Source organism: Musa acuminata, chromosome BXJ2-10, assembly GCF_036884655.1.
Source record: "Musa acuminata AAA Group cultivar baxijiao chromosome BXJ2-10, Cavendish_Baxijiao_AAA, whole genome shotgun sequence".
In the NCBI taxonomy this organism is placed as follows: Eukaryota; Viridiplantae; Streptophyta; class Magnoliopsida; order Zingiberales; family Musaceae; genus Musa; species Musa acuminata.
The window spans coordinates 37,628,845-37,648,519 of NC_088347.1; the positions used below are offsets into that span (position 1 = coordinate 37,628,845).

Here is a 19,675-nt window from a genome sequence, read left to right on the forward strand (position 1 = left end):
TTATTCGAGCAATAATGATCACTGTCTGCTCTTATTTACCCTCTTAATTAATCTGTTATAATGACATCATACCCGCCATTCCAACCGTCGAAGACAAACCCGCCATTCCTCCACGTGTTTTACCCGTGCCAACAACTGCTACAAAATGCAAAATGCAATCAGAACAATCTTGCACGTGCACCTAAGGCGAACCGGAAGCGGATCCCAACGGTCGAATGAAATCATATAATTGGAGCAAAAAAAAAAGGGGGAAAGAATTCCATTTTCGTGTATATTTTTCGAGGGTTATAAATAAGAAGGGACGGCCCCTTCTCCTCCATCCATATCGTATGGCGGTCGTCAGCAGCTTCCACTCTGCCCTCCTCCCCTTCTCCTCGCCTTCGATCCCTATTCCTATCCTTAACCCCGTGAACTGCGAGAAGAGGCGGCGGTGGACGTCTTACTCCACCCGCCTCCAATGCTCCTCCCGCCCCGATGAGGCGAAGAGGATCTCGGAGCAGTCGTCCTGGGAGTCCAAGGATTCGGAGGGGAAAGACTACCTCTACCGCCTCGGCCAGGAGGCCGACAATATGAACATCGCCGTCGGCGCTCGGCAGGGCGTGATCGACGACCTCTTCGTGGGGAACTTCCTTGGAAAGGACTGTGCGTCCCTCTGTCCGATGATCGCCGTCTTTGTTCCTTCTCTTTCTTTTGGATTTGGTTTCAGATTGTTTCTACTGATTCGATGTTACTTGCTTGATTGGTTTTCGCAGCGGATATCGTCTTTGATTACAGGCAGAAGGCAACGAGGTCGTTCGAGTACCTCCAGGGCGATTACTACATAGCACCTGCCTTCTTGGTTGGTCTCCATTTCTGACTCCGTACCTGTTCTTTAATTTCGTTGCACTAGGTTGTTTGATACGGTATAAACATAAAAAAAAAAAAGTAGATGTTGTCACAACTAAAGATCCATGACATATAAAATCAAATTCGAATATATTGTCAGCGGTATCATGTAAAAGTTATCTAGCATGTGTGGCAGTATGAGCCTATAATTTTGTCACTTTTATCTAGTATACAAGCTATCAAGCTAAGTCACTCTTAAGCTTGCACATATCAAGGAATCTATGTCTATGCTGTTGCTTTCTTTAATGCTGTTATGTTGAATTGAAAAGTTAAGCATACTTGTGCCATTTATTTCTTGAAATACTTAAAGTTTGCTCTTGCTTTTCATTTTCTTTGCACAATTTTAGTATGGCATATCTCTTACCAATAATGTCATTTTTGATATTTCTTTCAATTTTTAAAATTTGAACACTACACTTGACAGTGCGTTGTCCTATTCTACAGGACAAAGTTGGTAAGCTCTATGAAACTTTGCCATGACTTTGCCTTTCTTGAAATTTAATGAGGCGTCACTCTGCGGAAAAAAAAAGGAGCAGTTGGACTATTTCCTTGTATCATGTACTTCTAGACACTTGCAATTTTTTTTTGAATTAAAATACAAGAAGAAGTTTTTTTTTGTTTACTTTTCATGAAAAAAATATTGCCTTTAAGCATTTTTGCCTATTTGATTGATGCTTTGTTCCTTTCTGTTTTAGAATGACACTTCTAGTTCAGTAGGATATGAAAGTAAGAATGCATCTTATCTTATTTCCCATTATTTTGGTAAATTGAACTTTTTTTCAAGTGGTTCATCTTTTCCTTCTATTGCCTGATAGTAAAGGAGTTGGTTTGCAGAAATATGGTTAGTATTGCACTAGAAAACCAAGGTCTTATTATCAGTGATTTAAAAAGCGCTAGGCGCCAAGGTCCAAAAACGCCCGAGGCGCTAGGCGCTTGCCCAGGCGCTCGCCCGAGCGAAGCGAGGCGCTAAAATATAAAAATATAAAATATAATTAATAAATATAATTATTTAAAATTTTAAATAAAAATATAAAAATATATAATATAATTAATAAATATAATCACATTAATAGTATAAACCTGCTGACGGAGAAACGAGGAAGCAGCGGCGAGCGGCGGTGGCGGCGGCGGCGAGCGACGGCAGCAGCAGCGGCGAGCGGCGGCAGCGACAGCAGCAGTAGCGGCGAGCGGCGGCAGCGGCAGCGGCAGCGGGAAAGAGAAAGGGAGCGGAAGGCGCGAGCAGCGGGAGGCCTCGAGGGAGGCGCGAGCAGCGGGAAGGCTCGCGGGAGGGCTCGCAGGAGGCGAGAGGGCTCGCGGGAGGCGCGAGCAGCGGGAGGGCTCGCAGGAGACGCGAGCAGCGAGAGGGCTCGCGGGAGGCACGAGCAGCGGGAGGGCTCGCAAGAGGCGCGAGCAACGAGAGGGCTCGCGGGAGGCGCGAGCAGCGGGAAGGCTCGCGGGAGGCGCGAGCAGCGACAGCGGCAGCGGGAGCAGCGGCAGCGAGCGACGAGATCGCGATCGGGATCGGGATCAGGATCGAGAGCGGCAGCGGCAGCAGGTTAGTGTTGGGTTAGGGTTGGAGTTATATCGGTTTAGTTGGTTCGATTGAACCAACTAACAACCGAACCAGGACCGAACCAGACCTAAAATTTTGGTTCGGTCGCCTTGGTTTACCCAAGCGCTCGCCCGAAGCGCCCAGCGCCTGGGCTCGGGCGAGCGCCCAGGCGGCGCCTGTTTGAAGCGCGCCGCCTGGGACATTAGCGAGGCGCTCGGGCCTCGCCTCGCCTCGCCCGAGCGCCTAGGCGAGCGCTCGAGCGCCTTTTGCAATCACTGCTTATTATGTATACTTGGTAAATAAAATTGATATTTGGTGGGTGCTTATACTTTGAGCTTCTAAGGATTAGATCATAAATTAAAATCATTTAGGTAAATTATAGAAAGTTGACAACAAGCCTTGGTATGATGGTAAGGTTGCTCCTTTACAACTTTTTGGGTGACTAAGGTCAAGTCATGGAAATAATCTCTTTGCTTTTAGGGGTAAGGCATCTCTTTGCTTTTATGGGTAATGCTATGTCAATTAACCCCCCCAAGACGACCTGCATTGGCAATAGCCTTTTTTTTAGGTTCGACCATTTTTTGGAACCTTAGAAGAGGCTATTGTTGTCTTGGCAATAAACTAGTACTACTTCTGAACTCTAGTTCCTATTGATATGACTGAAACCAAGACAACTCGAGTGGTTCCCATTGATATGACTATAAACTGGTGCTACTTCTGAACTCTGGTTCCTATTGATATTAGGGTCATCTACGTAGATGTTCTCTTGTTATTGAGTTATGCTCGCAATAATAGTGCCAGTTAAAGTATTATCTTTTTTTGTACTCCATGCATCACTATTTGGAATAGACTCACTTCACTCCGATGCATTTTGAACATATTAAGACAATCTTAAATAGTTTGCTTTCTTTTTATTCTTGATTGAAAGTTAGAACTGCCTCAGTTAGTCATGTATGTAAATTTCTTACTTAATTCTTTTAGTAACCTCATAAATCCATCTTAGTATACTCTTTTTTGCAACATTAACTTTTTGTATTGCTGTTTTCTAACTGCACAATGTTCAGATTTGTAAATATAGAGAGCATTGCATCTGTATTGGATAATTTTCCCTTTTGATCTAAAGGATCTGATTATACATATCTAGCTCTCCACTTTAATGATCTTGCTATAATCAAGAAACTTATATGAACTATTATCTTTTAAGGAATTTTTCTATCTATTTTAACTATGCTTTTGACTTGTCTCTATGTTCAACTACATAGATGACTAAATTGTCTTCTTAAAATTGTAACAAATTAAGTACGTAGCGATGATTTGAAAACTATTCAGGACATAATCAATTTATTTTTCAGCTGGAGTTAAAGAATGCAATTGGAATAAATTCATGAAAATAGACATTGAGATGGAATTTTCATTGGATGCTGTACTATATGTCATTGTGGTATTAGCCTTCTAGTTTGGAAGTGAAAGAAAAGTACTATCTGGATGTTTGTCGAAAGAGGAGAAAAAAAAGAGAGAAAAAAAAGGTTTTTCTAGTTTTCTCTTTTTGAAAGTTCATGGTCTCCATTTGGGTGTTGGAAAATTTACTGGCATTTTCCCTTCTTGTTCAATAGCAACTGACTACAGCCACTGTATTAAGAATACTAGTACAATTCGCTTGTAAATAATCACTGCAATTTCTTGCAATCAGAACAAACAAAATTTCATAGGACTCTAGGAATAAAATTAGCCTGTAAGATTGCTCAACTTCATTGTCAATTCAAGGTATTATTCTGGAAACCAGAAAGCAAACTGTTAGCTCAATTGAAGTAAATGAATTGTATTCTTATTTTGAACATATTAAATCTAAAGAAACAAAAGGCAAGCCACCTATTATAATTATCAGCTTGCTGTATGTCCATATTGGTAAAAGATGCAAAGGGCTGTGACATTGTTGTTAAGATCTTGAATTTAACTGCTATCACGAATTTTTTAATGCCTGATTTTGGGGGAAAAGAACATGTGTTGATACTCCAGCTATCCATGAGCAAGATCAATGATTATGTTTCAATATTTTTGTTAGTGAAGTCCTTGCACTTTATGACAGAAAATGTAGCACATAGATAAGCGATGATGTATAGTCATCAATCACATTAATAAAGAAGCTTTCAAGCTTCAATACTGCACATTAACGAACAAAGAAGAATGATGACAGAGTGTGTTGGATTCTTTTCTTATAGAATGGACAATGTGCCATATGCTGACAGAGTATGTTGGATTCCTTTAGTATAGAATGGAAATAGATAGTTTCATGTATACCTTTTTAGAATTGTTGACTTCTAAGTTCTCATTTTTCTCTTGGTGGACCAGGCACAAATGATAAGGACTTCTTTTGGTTTGCAAAGTCTTTCATTTGAAAATATATCTTATTGGAGCAAACGAAAAGCTATTTTCTGTAAAAGACACAAGAACTGAAACTTTCATGTGTAATGAACAAGGACACACCAATGTGCACTCAAAAGCCTAAAGAATTCTTTATTTATGGTGGCCAGTCTTTTAGCTGCTATGTAGGAAAGAGTTAGTTGAAAGCTAATAATGATCTAAGTCTAACAATTTCGAGTATTTTAATAGTCTCCTTTTATAGAACTCATAATAAGAATATAAAAGATGGGACATATGTTTCAGATCCATCCAAGGATAGTTGCAGAAACCTACCTACTCATTTGGGTTAAATAATGCTAGTAAGTTATGGCTGTGGTAAGTATATTATATTAGTGATCGACATTTAAAAGATCTTAGTTTCTCGATATCTTTCCAGTGACTGAGTTTTTGGGTGATTCACGTAATGGTTCATGATTAATTCTGGTATTCTCATTTGACTAAATGTTGAGTTATTCATGGATTTAATTATTTCAATACATAAGCCTGAATTAAAAAATAATTAGACTTTCTATATTTGTTGCCTTTATCAGATGTATTTGGTACTTTGTCATCAAAATAACCAGTTCCGGTTTTAAGTTTGTCTTTCATGAATGTCTTTCATCTTTTGCAGCTTGCCACATTGTGAAGAACTACATTGCCCATCTACTCAATGTTAAGGTTCCTTTAATACTAGGTAAAAGTTAAAGCTTTTTTTTGTGTTGTATAATTTCATGTGTGGAAACTGATTAAATTTTATATTCACAAAACTTTCATGTGCAAAAATAATTAAAATTTTCTTAGACAAAACCCACTTCCTAACTTGTAATTTGTTAAAACACAATTTAGATTTCATAGTGACAAGATGCCTGCTTGTTTATCTGGGTTGGTGATCTAGGTGTCTTATTTAATATGTTAGAATAAGCATCAAGGCAAGTTCCGTGGATTGTGACTATTCTTATATTAGAAACAGAAAGGAGAAAATCTGCACAAGCTTGCAACTTTTGCAAGCTAGATTTGGATCTAGATTTTGATCGTGTTCAACACATCACCTCTGAATTTTGGTTGCGTATATCGTTGACATCATTGAAAGAGTTCGTATTGACCCGAAATATAACTCAGCAGCATGAGACTACATTTTGCTCTTTGAATTAATGTATGTTCTAAGAGAAATCATGGATAGCAAGTATCGATTCTAATGTATTGTTTTCTATTTGTAGTGTTATGCCAGTATGCCTTTTTCTGGGTTTTGACTTTCATTTGGATGATCTGGTTTTAGTTGTCATCCAAGTGTAATTAAAATTTAAGATTATAAAATTAACCCTTCTTTTACATTTTCTCTGGAGTTGTATAAGATTGTGTGTTGTGTTTAGCTCTTGGTTTATGAGCTTACAAAGCTTTATCAAATGGTATATCTTAATCGCCAGTAAGCCTTTGAGGGCTAGTCTTATGCCTCTGCTGTCTAAAATTTCATTTAGGAAATCTGAATATTTGAAAGTTGATAATTATGTTCAGAGCTTATCAAAGTCAATGCAGCCCAAGTATCCGATAAAGGATTTTTGCATACCTTCATCTTATTCTTCTTTCTTAAATCTTTTTGTTGCAGGATTTACTTGAATATTTCTGAATAACATATACTTCTATTTTACTAAGAATTTTCATGTCAACATACTTCAATGATATTTCTTTGGCTTTTGTTCCAGTTCAGTTGCAACCAGATGCATTATTTCTCTTTTTTTTCTAATCCCATAATGGTGGAAGCCTCACGTAGTGGACCATCCTTAACTTTATGATGTTGATTATTTAAGTTTAACACCACAAAGTCACAAGTTCCTTTCTATTGTCTCATAAGGTATCAATTGCTTGTGTTGAGAACATGCAGCTAGCCAGCTACTGCTATTGTCTTTGTTAATTCTGATACAAACATTTAATTTTCTAGGTATATGGGGTGGAAAAGGTCAAGGGAAAACATTTCAAACCGAACTTATTTTTCGTGCAATGGGTATTGAACCAGTCATTATGTCTGCTGGTGAGCTAGAATCAGAGAGGGCAGGTGACCATGCATCACTGTTCTCTTAATTTATTCTAAGCAGTATATTTTTCTTCATGCAAACTCAGTAAGCAGCCTTTTCATATGTTAATTATCATTTCTGTATTATAATTCTGTTATACGATGCCTTTCCTAATCAAATGGTTATATGAAGTCAGTAGCCTGGATTTGCCCTTTTTCTTATGTGAAGCAGCCTTTTCATATGTTAATTATCATTTCTATATTATAATTATGTTATATGATGCCTTTCCTAACCAAGTGGTTATATGAAGTCAGTAGATTGGATTTGTCCTTTTCTTTTTTGTGTATGCCATCTAAAAATGTAGGCCAGATATGTTTCAAGTTCCAATAGATAAGTCTAACAATATGCCCTAATTGTATGCTATTTTGAAATTAGTTCTCTGAAATAAGAATTTTTGAACTGAGAAATAACTTATTTTTTAATGGATCCGAGGTTTAAAACTTGTCTTTATTATAAAAATGTATGATTGCTTTTCCATAAATGATGTTCATTTTCTTTGCAGGAGAACCAGGCAGGCTCATACGTGACCGATACAGAACAGCTTCTCAAGTGATTCAAAACCAAGTCAGAGTCATTATAAACTTTTACTGCTTCTATGTTTTTGTTTCATTTACGTAATATTTTCTAGTTTCTCACTCATTTTTGCAGTTTAGGAATTTTTACATATACCATATCCAGAGATTAATCTCATTCAAAATTACCCTAGGCTTTCAGTAGAATACTGGACAAAGAAGCTGAATTGATTTCTTCCTTACTGTCACCCTCTATTTGGTGCATCCCTTATATTATGGTTGAGGTCCCTTTAGTGAACTAAGTTATGCTAGGTAATTAAATTATTACCATAAAATGCTCAAAAGCCATCGATTTTTTTCTGAAGCTTGTATGTACAGTCTGGATATTTATATTACAGGTATAGAACAGAATTTGAACTGTCTACTGACTAATATTAAATGTAGAAATTTCTGTTTCATATCATGTATTCACAATGTCTAGTTGAAATTGCTTTATTTTACTCAAGGTTTGCCGTACCGCTTAGTGCGGGTGGTACATACCGATCCGATAGGGGACCGGTATGGGTGGTATATTGGTACGTCCCCATGTGCTATGTGTCGGTATGCTCGGTATGACTCAGCACATTTTGGTATATACCGTACCGACAGCTGGTCGGTACGTCGGTACCGACTGGTAAGGCGAATCATATTTTGCTATCTTCTATTTCCATATTTTTCTATCTGAGAGATGTTTGTAACTTTCAAGAGAATTCATTATACTTGTTTAATGATTTGTTTCTTACATAAACAGGGAAAAATGAGCTGTTTGATGATTAATGACATTGATGCTGGGCTGGGGAGATTTGGTCAGTCATTTATCTGTTTTTGTTTGTGAATTTGGTCAGTTCATAACATAAAATTAGATTAAGGTATCTTATTTATTAGCTATGATGTGCAAAATGTGTTGTTCTAACTGAGGTTCTTGTTTTCAGAGTGACCTGCTTGTCCAAAAGGTTTTAATTTATAATAAACTGTCAGCTTACAGCTTGCTTATAGAAATGGCATTACTTGTATCATTACTTGTATCGTTACTTGTATTCTATTGTTTAACAACACTTAAATGACATTATTGTTTCTTTCTACCTAGGAAACACACAAATGACCATCAACAACCAAATAGTTGTTGGAACCCTGATGAACTTGTCAGATAATCCTACCAGAGTAAGCATTGGACAGAAGTGGAGAGAATCAGATGTTGTGCATAGAGTTCCTATTATTGTAACTGGCAATGATTTTTCTACACTCTATGCTCCTTTGATTCGTGATGGAAGGATGGAGAAGTTCTACTGGTAAGTGCCTCCTCTCATATGAAATTTATCTTTTAATTTCTTCTACCTTTCTACGATACAGAAGTGTACAAGAGATGTTAATATTTCTGTTGCATTTTAAGATATTCTTCTTGCATTAAAGGAACATGTTTCATTAGAAGTTAGCAACTTGAAGCTGCTTTAGGGTTTTATATTGATTTAGAGTCAGCAAGCATTCCTACTACTATGATTTTGGTTTGATTATGTAATATGCTACTTCTTAAGGGTTATTGATCTTTCAGACTTTTACAAGTCCCTTCTTGGCAAATAGTGGTGGAAATCCCTTACTTGATGTCATCCCTCTTTGAAAAGTGCTTATGCCCTGAAAACATCAGATGATGGCTGCCTCATTGAGGCGACCATCATTTCAGGAGTCCTTTGCTCTCATTTACAAGGGTATCATGGCCACTAAATGTTTCTGCAACTCATCATCTATTTTCAATTGGAGCTTGCTTTTCCCTGCTTCACCTATCTTTTCCGTAATCTTGAGATTTGCCTTCCATGAAACCTATAACATCAAGACCTACTATAATCTTATCTCTTTGCCCTCAGCCCTCTCCAGCTTTTCTTGGGATAGGAGAAAATTATTTCACATGGTATTCTACCGCTAAGAGATGGTCTTCAAATTCGAGGTCATATCCTTTTATAGATTTTTCAACTTGGGAGATGTTAAATTATTTCTCTGGGAACTCCACTTGTACACCAAAAGCCAAATACTTTCTGCATGGCTCTTATGAAAAAGATAAGATACGAAGAATTCCTTTGCAAGAAGAGATGGATCCAACACCCTTCCTATTAACTTTTAATGCTTTGGTGGATTCCACCAACCACATCTTCTTTATGCTGCTCTTTGGCTTCTTCTATCTGGGATGTCTTCCGCCATTTCTAATTCTGGAATTCATGGAGACATTCTACCTTCTTTCCAATTGGAGACATTTTGGATATGGTCTTATACTGCTAATGTTTGATATGCTAGGCTATTTGGAAGGAAAGGAATAACAGAATGTTCAAGGGTGCCCCAGATGGTCTCTCCTGCAACATCAAGCATAACCTTTTATGGTTTGCCAGCTTTTTAAGGGCTCTCTGTGCTAAGGGATTTATTATTATTATTATTATTATCATTATTATTATTGATGAATTTATGGCAACCTTTTTATGGTTTTCCTTGCATAATTATTTTTATTTCATATTTTCTTGTTTATCTTTCCTTTTCTCTTTTCCTGTACTTTATTTCACTTTTCTTATGAAATAAGATTGCAGCCCTGCTGCTTTATCCCAAAAAAAGGTTTGTTGTTTACAGCGTCAAGGATGTATAGGCTGCATGCTGCAAGTATTTGCTGTGTGTGGCCTGGCACATGCTTGAATATTTGCTCCATGCTGCAAGTATGTATAGGCATGTACTAGGCTACTAGCTCCAACTGCGTGAACTAGCATACGAGTATAACACGTACCCAGTATGTTTCCTGGCAAATTGCAGTGTGTGGCACATGCTTTGTTGAGTTATGGCCAGCAAATTCTCTGGAAAATGTTTTGGAAGGTTTCGCAAGGGAAATATTGATTACTTGCTAGGATGCACCATCACAATTTTGTAACTTTATTGAAACTATAAAGAAATCATCTAGGCATCTTCTATATACCAAGGTTTTCAGGTTCAGGTACCAAATCCAACCCATGCCGGTGGGTTGGGGGGACTGGATTGCTCTTTTTCAGGCGATCTGTGTCCTGGTCCACGGGTGGACTGGTATATACCAGGTGGCATGTATTGGTTGCCTGGTATATACTGGTCTGCCTGGTTTCTTGAACAATGCTATATGCCAAAGGCATCTTAAAGCCCCTGAGACCTGCTAGCTATGATTATCAGACATAGCTCATGTACTTTATAGGCCATACACATTGTGATGCTTTCTCTATTGAAATTATAAACTGATTAAACTCTTATTATGTTTGTTTAGTTATGGAAACAGTCAAATTTTTGCTACCAAGTACCAACATTGTAGATATGATGCTCATTCAGTTTCCTCCTCCTTGCTAGTCTTAGGACCTCTTTTGGGATCACTGCTTTTGTCTAAATACTATTCAATATGAATATTTGATGCGCCTTTTAGTTACATGTCAATACAGAATATATTCTGCTGAAACAGGCAGCCAGACCATGAAGATATAATTAACATTGTTCACCAGATGTATGCTAAGGATGGAATAACCCGTGATGAAGTTATAAGAGTTGTAGACACATTTCCAAACCAAGGTACTTCTCCACTTGTATCTGTAGTTGCTCACCAACCTTAAAAATAAAAAATAAAGAAAACAAGGATAACACTTTGACACTGAGTTTCTGCATTTATTTATCACTCAGAAACTATTTTCACTGAAATGCAAAAATGTGTCTTATCTTTTTGTTATTCTTTCTTTGGGTTGGAAGAGGTGGGGACTCAATGTTCTTTGTTTCTCACTTTAATTCTTTTTAGTAATGCTCTTTCTTTCTTGCATCTTTATTTTCGTTGGCATAATTGCACCATGATTTCCTGAGGCATTTGCTTAGTGCTAGAGTATTACTGTCTGAATCTCCCTATGAAGTTTGTGACAGCAATTTCTACTTATTATGCTTGTTTTAGAGGTTAGCATCATATTTTTATTCTGATTTTTCTTAATATCTTTCTTGTCGAAGTTGTGGCAAAATAGAGTTCATACTACATTTACCTAGCAACAATACTGAGACACATTTACAGAATTATCCATTATATGTTTTATCTTCAGTATATATCCATGGTATACATCATCAAGAGTTGAGACTGGTTTTTATAAATGACATATGTATGAGAAAATCAATTCAAATGATCCATTTGGCTACTGACTTTCAGTTAATCATTTGCCATAAAGCAAAATTTGAAATGTAGAAGAATTCATGGGATAAACTCCTGAAGCGTCTATCAATCTCATGTCAATTGTATAAAATTGGTAAATACCTGGCCAAGAAAAAATTAGGCTAAAGAGATATTAACCTAGAAGCTAAAAGGATAGCTGATTGCTATATTATCTGATGCAGCTAGGAATTATAATTTGAATTTCCCCATCTTGTGCAGAATCTGGATGAAGGGAAATGACTAGCTTTGATAGAAACACTTTTTACATCTCTAGGGCAGAAATTTGATGTTCTTAACTTGATTGAATGAAAGCATGGTGCTTAAGACTTGGATATCTTTGACTTGTCTTGCTGCTTTAAACAAAGATGTATCTACATCTAGATCCTCCTTAGTTGTGATGAGTGCAAGGTTATAACAGCAAGAACATCAACCTTGAACAAAAATTCATTATATCCTAATTTCATATTTGGGGTTTGTCAATCATTTCCTCTGGTTATTTCTGTTTATTTCGGGATAATTATGTCTTTCCATATCTAGCCAATCATAGATATCTCAATAAGCAGTGTTAGAGTCATGCAAGCATAAGTGGTGGGAAGTGAGTGCATGAGTGCATTTCTGAAGAACGAGGGGCACTGTCAATTTTCTAGCTATTAATTTCTAAGTTGCCTTTACTTTTTCTATAGTCCTTATAAGAAATCTTAGAATAAAAGGTACCTTAAAAATATCGGAATTCATTTTTTAGTCAAGAAAGATTCATATGATTCATAATTTCTTTTTTTTTAAAGATCATTATTATTTTTATCCTTCAGTGCATACCAGTAGACTATTGCCACCACCATGGTCTCTGGAAAAGGTTTCTATTTGGCATGCTATACACTGGCATTTGTTTAAATATATGGGGCTTTAACATATTAAATATTGCAGGAGCTTAAACTTAAATGATGCACATTTAAGGTTTAAGTCAAATATGGGTATGTATCTGTGTGTCTCTGTTTGTGTAAAGAAATACAGAGACATATTTCTTCAAATGTTCAATAATTGCTTGTATAGTTCTGAATGGGCAGATATGAAAAATCTAATATTTTGGATGATATATGATGCAGTCTGAGCTTTTGCAGGGCATTGATCCAAACTTGTTTGAAAAGTTGAAATATTATCTTATCTTCACAATTTGCGTCAAAAGAATCCTGGCACTTAGGAGTCCTTCAGATACATAATTGGCTTTGAGCTAATACTTGCTCTGCATTTTGTGGTTTTTTTTTTGTTTATGTTTATCTACTTCTAGTTTTCTAAAGTAAGTGTGTTAATCAAATCATTTTGTTCCTTTTGCAGCATTGGATTTTTATGGGGCACTTAGGTCAAAGACTTATGATCAGTCAATCTTGCAGGTGTTCTTTGTTTATAATAAAGTTCTATTGTTTTCCTTTACTAGATGCCAATATAACTCTTTTAGTTACATTTTTAGCATAAAATCATAGACCTAAGTATGTTTAAATATTGCTGTTGAAATCCTGCACTTGTTGGCTTGTTACTGACTTTGGTAAGATCAACATTTTAAGGTAAGAATTGGAAGATATATTACTGAAAGCAAAATGAGCTAAATAAAGAAGCCAACTAAGTTTTGTTCTCGACATTTTGTGTTGTCTCAGGGTCATGTACCAAGCTTTTCAATGATGAGGAATTTCAAAATTTACCTCTTACATAGTTACAGATTAGACTTTTCAGTGTTTTAAGTCAGGACATTTGACAACATTGTGTTTCTTTTCCCTGTAAACTCCCATATCAAATCAAGATTTGTGTCAATCCATCGTAAATGTGCAGGAATGCAAACTTCTGCAACAGGATATGTTTATTTAGTAAACTAGGAAAAAGTGATACAAATTCTAGTTTTGGTTGCTGATGCAACTTTTTAGCGTAGGATCATTTGAAATGGTTAGAACATAGAAACAGTTTGTATAGATTTCAAGGGTCACAGATTTGTAGAACGTTGTTCTAGTTTACATGGACTGACCACTGTTGCAGCACAAACACATTACAAAATGGCAGTTTTGATGGGTAAACTATCCTATCCTCAAAAAAACTAAAAGCAAAGTGAATTAGGATTGCAGAGCTGGAGGAACCGGACAAACACCCTTGGGCAAACCTCAATCTTGCATGAATTTTTAGTAGGACTTATCATGTCATACATGTATGTTGCATACAGTCACAATATTGTATCTACCAACACTAATGTCTAACATACCATATAAGCAACAGACAAAATTTTGATGTGAAGGCAGGTATACTTGAGGCAAACTTAATCAAGATAGGCATGAACAATTGATGGCAATATGACTGGAATATAGAAGGTGCCCAGCTGGTGAGGTTCTTTGAATTTTTTTTAATGATTCAGAAAAGAGAGAGAATCTACAATAATTGTAGAGAGAATCTACAATTATTTTCTACCATAACCGACGGTCTGCAATTTCGTACCGTACCTGAGTTTCGACGTTCGCTTGGTACGGTACGAAACTGTATACCGAGCGGTATATATATATATATATATATATATATATATATATATATATATATATATAACTCGGCGACGTCGTCGAAGTGACGTCGCCTCTCTCTTCTCTCAGGCGGGGCGACGTCGCCTCGTTTATATATATATATATATATAATTAATTAATTTAAAAGGCGACATCGCATCGCCTCGGCGATGTCGCCTTTCCCTTCCCCACGCGGGGCGACGTCGCCTCGTTTATATATATATAAACTGAAAAAGGCAACGTCGCGTCGCCTCGGCGACGTCGTTGAATGTCATCTTTTTCTAAAATATTTATATATAAATATAAATAAATAAATAAATATATATATATATATATATATATATATATTATTTTATTATTTTTTTTGTTCCGTCTGGTAGCGGGCGGTCCGCGTACCGGTATGCCGTCGGACCGGTACATACCGCCCGTACCAAGCGGTATCATTCGGTATTGCCTACCTACTATAAACCACATTTTTATAAGATAATTAAAATGTTATAAAGCTATTCATGTATAATTACACTTTATAGAAAGTGTATTGTGGAATTGTCATATCATAGTTTAATGTAATTTAAGCAATATATAAATGAGTAAGCAATTGCATGGGCAGATGCATTAACATGGGTGGATAATATTTAGGATTCTAGATTAAAGTATGATTTGTGACACTATCATTTTCTTTTGCTTTAGAAAATAAGAACTGCTCGCATATTTAAAATGTTGTTTTTTTTTAATGTTTGGAGAGTTCTGGGGTGCAAATGCGAACACAAACTTTCTTCAATCTTGGCTACAGTTATTCTTAAAAGAATTAACCAGAAAGAACTTTAAAATTTGACTAATTTAAGTTTGCAACATCGCACATCACTAGCCATAAATTTGACCAATTTAAGTTAAAATATTCTTTGGAACATCATCTTATGTTATGCACATGTTCCCAGCATCAGGGGCCCTACCAACTTAAAAGGCAAAAGGAAAGAGAAAAACTTGTCATGCTTTTGTAACCTAACATCAAGCTTTTTCTCATGTACTCTTTTTCAAGTTTCTCGAGCTTATACTAAAACTAATCGCCTAGAGCAAGGTCATGTTTCAAATTCATCTTGATTACAAATTGTGAAAGGAAAATTCATAGTTGCTAAGGTCCACCACTGGTGCTCTTTCATCGATTCTCTAGTTTCCAAGATTGCATTTGTTATGGAAGTCCTAAGTTAAAACTGGATATCAGTATTGACTAATTTAGTAAAGGTCATTTTGCTTCAATATGGAATCAAATAACGCAAAAAGTAGGCTTCATGTTTTCAGATAAGCTTTTCTGTAATTAACTAAGTGATTGCCTGTTTTTTTAGCATCAGTTAATTTTTTATTCAATACTTTCTAAAACCACTAAATATGTGGTTACCACATTAATCTGATTAAATATCTTCTATTTTTTTCCTCATTTTTGAGTCTGATTTGTTACCATTCTTTACTGTTTGTAATCTTTGCATTACTAAAATGCATACATTTTACTATTTCCTATTAAATTACAGTGGGTAAATGATACCGGTGGATATGAAAAACTTGGTGAAAAGCTTCTCAAAGGAAAGAAGGATGGGCAGCTTTCTACTTTTGTTCCTCCTAAGGTTAGTGTTTGAACTACCTAGTTACCTATTATCATTCCAATTTCTTGGTAGCTTAATTCATTTGGTACAACAGAAGTTAGTAGTTACTTCTAGTCGACAACTAAACATATTGACAAAAACAGAATTTTCTTTTCAGATTTTAGTATCTTTTTGCTCTCTCTCTCTCTCTCTCTCTCTATATATATATATATATATATGTGTGTGTGTGTGTGTGTGTGTGTGTATTTATATTTATTTATCAAGCCAAGCTCCCATTATATTAAATTAACCCTTCACATATAGATTCATCATCTTGTGCACCCAAATAGAGAAAGCCAACAAGGCTATATCTCTCCTTTTTGAAAAGCTACAATGCCTGCCATGGCAAGAGTACATTAGGCCAATTATTATGAGAAAATGGCTTTATAGACAATTGTCAGGTAGAAGACATTGGGAAATAATCTCTATTTCTAAATAGTAAATACTATTTGGGTTTATTACTTAGGGTGAGAGGCTTTCATCCGATTTATTTATTTAAGATATAATTGATTTTTTTTTGTTAACCAGGGTAAAAGTGATTAGATAGAATACAGGTTCAAACCCCACTTCACAAGATCAACAATGGTTTTTACTTTTGCTGGTTGCTAATAAAGAACTAGTTTCTGATTGATCTAGTTTAATTGCATGGTTCAATATGGATGAAAACGTTGGTTATAATCAAGGTCTGTCGTACCGAAGCATACCGCCCATACCGGGCGATACGTACCGGTCCGACAGGTTACCGGTACGTGGACCGCCCAGTACCGCTACAGTGCTACAGTACTATACTGTAGCACTGCTACAATATGAAAAAAAATAAAAAAATATTCGGTACACCAGGGTGTACCGCTCGGTATGCCCTGATATACCACCCGGTACACTGGTACCGTACCATACCGAGTCTGGGTCGAAACGCTGATACGGTACGGTACAACGAACCTTGGTTATAATAGTGTATTCATCAGTAAAATAAGATTGGTTTAGGGCAAGTTTTTTAAACTTATTGTACTTATCTATACGAACAGTTTGATGGTCAATTGTGATGCTGACCTGGCTATTTTGCTCGTTCTATTCAATACTGAGCATAGCACCCAATAAAGTAACTGATGTTGAACTGCACCATTTGTTATTGGTACGACGCCACCTTTTTTGTTTTCTTCTGTTTTTAAACTCTCGATGAATGTTGATGACTTGTTTAGCTTTTTTTTCTCATTGTCTTATTTTTTTTTCCTGCTCCCCTCTCTCTCTCTCTCCCTCTCTCCCCCACCCCTCCCTTTTTTTGAAGTTGGAAGCTTACGATGGTCCATCATAAATGTAGCTTTTGTTAAACTTGGATATGGTTAGAACTTGATGATAGATGATAGTGTTACAATTGCATGTGTTACAGTATATAAATTGGCAAAGATTTGAATCTAAGCTTGATTGCATATGTTATAGTTAATTTTTTACCAGATTCTTAATGCCTCTGCATTTTTTTTTAAAAAGTCCTAATATATGTTTCCTGTTGTTATAGCAGAATTTGTATCATATAATTATGCTATTTAATATGTTTGATTATATGATATTTAATATGTAATATACTATTATAAAATGTTTCTTTAGTGATATCTAAGAAAAGATAATTGATAAATGCAATTTTTTGATATAAAATTTATTTCATCCCCCCTTCTTGTTTTATATTAGTTCAAGTCATGCTCATATGAGGTATAAAGAAAGAGTGTATTCAAAATTTAAAAAAAAATCAAATATCCAACTACTGAGGTGAGATAAGTAGGGGCCATACTTGTGCAATATCGAAGATGCCATGTCTTTTTTGTTTTGTTCCTTCCTTTTGGCATATTATTGTAGTTTGTAACCTGCAAATAATAGACATGTCATCGGACAAATAGAATGAGCTGATTTAAGATGCATGATTATAAACACTTTTTGAATAGATGGTATATGTTGATTTTGACATATCTTATCCTCAGTGAATAGAAGTAGGTGGAGAAAAGATGGAGCATATTGCTGATGAAGGAAAATGATAATGATAATAAGAATAGTATTGAATCCGGAACCGGACTCGACTTTATGGATGGATGTTATTAAAATAGTTTTGATGATAATGATAATAAGAATAGTTTTGATGGATGTTATTAAAAAAAGACGACTGAACTAAGCTTTTGAAGAAATCAAATTTATGTTGTAGGGCCAGAGTGCTCATCGCCCAACTGATATTACAGCTGGTTTAATCGATTTAGTAGGGCCTCTACAGTCATAGGTAGGCGAGGGGTCAGATTTTATTGAAATTAATTGATGTTGTAAGGATTGTCACCTTGCTAATTTTTAAGTTGGGTTTGATAGATTTTGTAGGGACTCTACGGTAACAGAGAAGCAAGGGGTTGGATTTCATTGAAATGTTCATGGTGTGTTGGTAATAGTATTTGATTGATCCTCCATATGCCATGTGTTAATCTCGTATCCCATAATAAACCGCATCAACCCTCATAATTTCCAGATCACCTTGTGCCCCGAATCAGGGGTGGTCTGAATCCACTTTTCAGATCTTTCCATATAGCAAATATCATTTGCTTCCCAATCCTAGCTTCTCATATCCCTTCTCTGTATCATTTTTCATTGACAGCCATCAAACCCTGAGTTACATCGTGCTGCAATGTATGGTGGTAGAAGATGATCTTAGCAACCCCCCTTATGAGATTCTCGGCCACTCCATCCAGTTAATCAATAGGAAGCTCCATTGGTCTCTTTGTGAATTCATCAACATCCATCGTGTTTTCCTACCCAAGCTGGTTCCACCAACCCTGTGAGGACTCTTCTTGTTCTTGCTTAAGGTTCATGGCTGAGATTAAGATTGTGTAACAAAAAGAAGGTGGGTATATGAGTCAAGATGGTGACAAGGAATTTAATTTGCCAGTGGTGTCAGGCTGTGTAACTCCATGGGACAGGGATTCCTATCTTGGGTCCATCAGTTCCATGGGTAAGATAATAAAATACCACGTAGTAACCAAACTAACTAAAACCATTTTTAGATGTGGGTTCAATTTCCTTGAATTTTGTAAGTACATGCAGACTGCTTTATTTAATGTAAATCTTGAACCATGTCTCTGCATTGCTTTTATTTTATTGGAGCACTCCATTTGGTATAAATATATGTGTGCTCACTTAAAAGTTCAACTGGTATTGTCGTTGGACACAGCAATCAGTCGAGGCATTGCTTGAATCAGGGCATTCTCTCGTCAAGGAACAGCACTTGATTACAAATTCCAGACTCTCAAAGGAGTATATGAAGAACATCGATGACTAGCACAATATCAGAATAGATGACACCAGATATCTGTTGTTCAATTTCTGGAGTGTTCTGTAAGAAGTGTACTTTTTCTGTAGTTTGCAAATGTGGATAGCATAGGTTCTCTGTTTTCTTAGTTCCACTGATAATATCCGGTGTGCTTTCTCTGTGTCACAGCACGTATGTTTCTGTAAATTATTTTTATATCCGAGGCAAGCGAGAAGGCAATTGATAGGAGGTCAAGACGTAGTTCTTTCGAATTGGATGCAAGAAACAGTGCTGAAAGGTAAAAAAGCCACCAGACCGTAGAAGATATCAGGGAACGAAGAGCACTAGAAGTGGATCTACCCATTATAACAAGAAACGACTCTGAGCTTAAGAATCTCTTCTGTTTTCTTCTGCAGTGCAGATTAATTCTGCATGCACTATTTCCCATTACCATCATTCTGCAACACAAACAGTGTTATGACAGCTATGAATCTCATGCTCACAAGCGTCTTTCAGGTTTCTTGTGGTTTAATACTATCATAATGGGAACTTGCATTTATTAATTTATCAACAGTGTCCATTTCCAGTGTTTGTTTTGACATTTC

The 19,675-nt window shown here is 36.3% G+C and overlaps 1 protein-coding gene across 1 annotated transcript; it reads left to right on the top strand.

Moving 5' to 3' along the window:
* The first annotated feature begins 311 nt into the window (after positions 1-311).
* On the top strand, positions 312-19,656 carry LOC135625573 (ribulose bisphosphate carboxylase/oxygenase activase, chloroplastic-like). The gene is made up of 13 exons (XM_065130550.1): positions 312-642; positions 753-838; positions 1,330-1,339; positions 5,469-5,531; positions 6,774-6,887; positions 7,409-7,470; positions 8,209-8,263; positions 8,545-8,746; positions 10,906-11,012; positions 12,961-13,016; positions 15,686-15,778; positions 18,993-19,156; positions 19,260-19,656. Exons 1-12 carry the CDS (start codon positions 330-332, stop codon positions 19,098-19,100), a joined length of 1,269 nt encoding a protein of 422 aa, XP_064986622.1. The 5' UTR covers positions 312-329; the 3' UTR covers positions 19,101-19,156; positions 19,260-19,656.
* Positions 19,657-19,675: the final 19 nt, after the last annotated feature.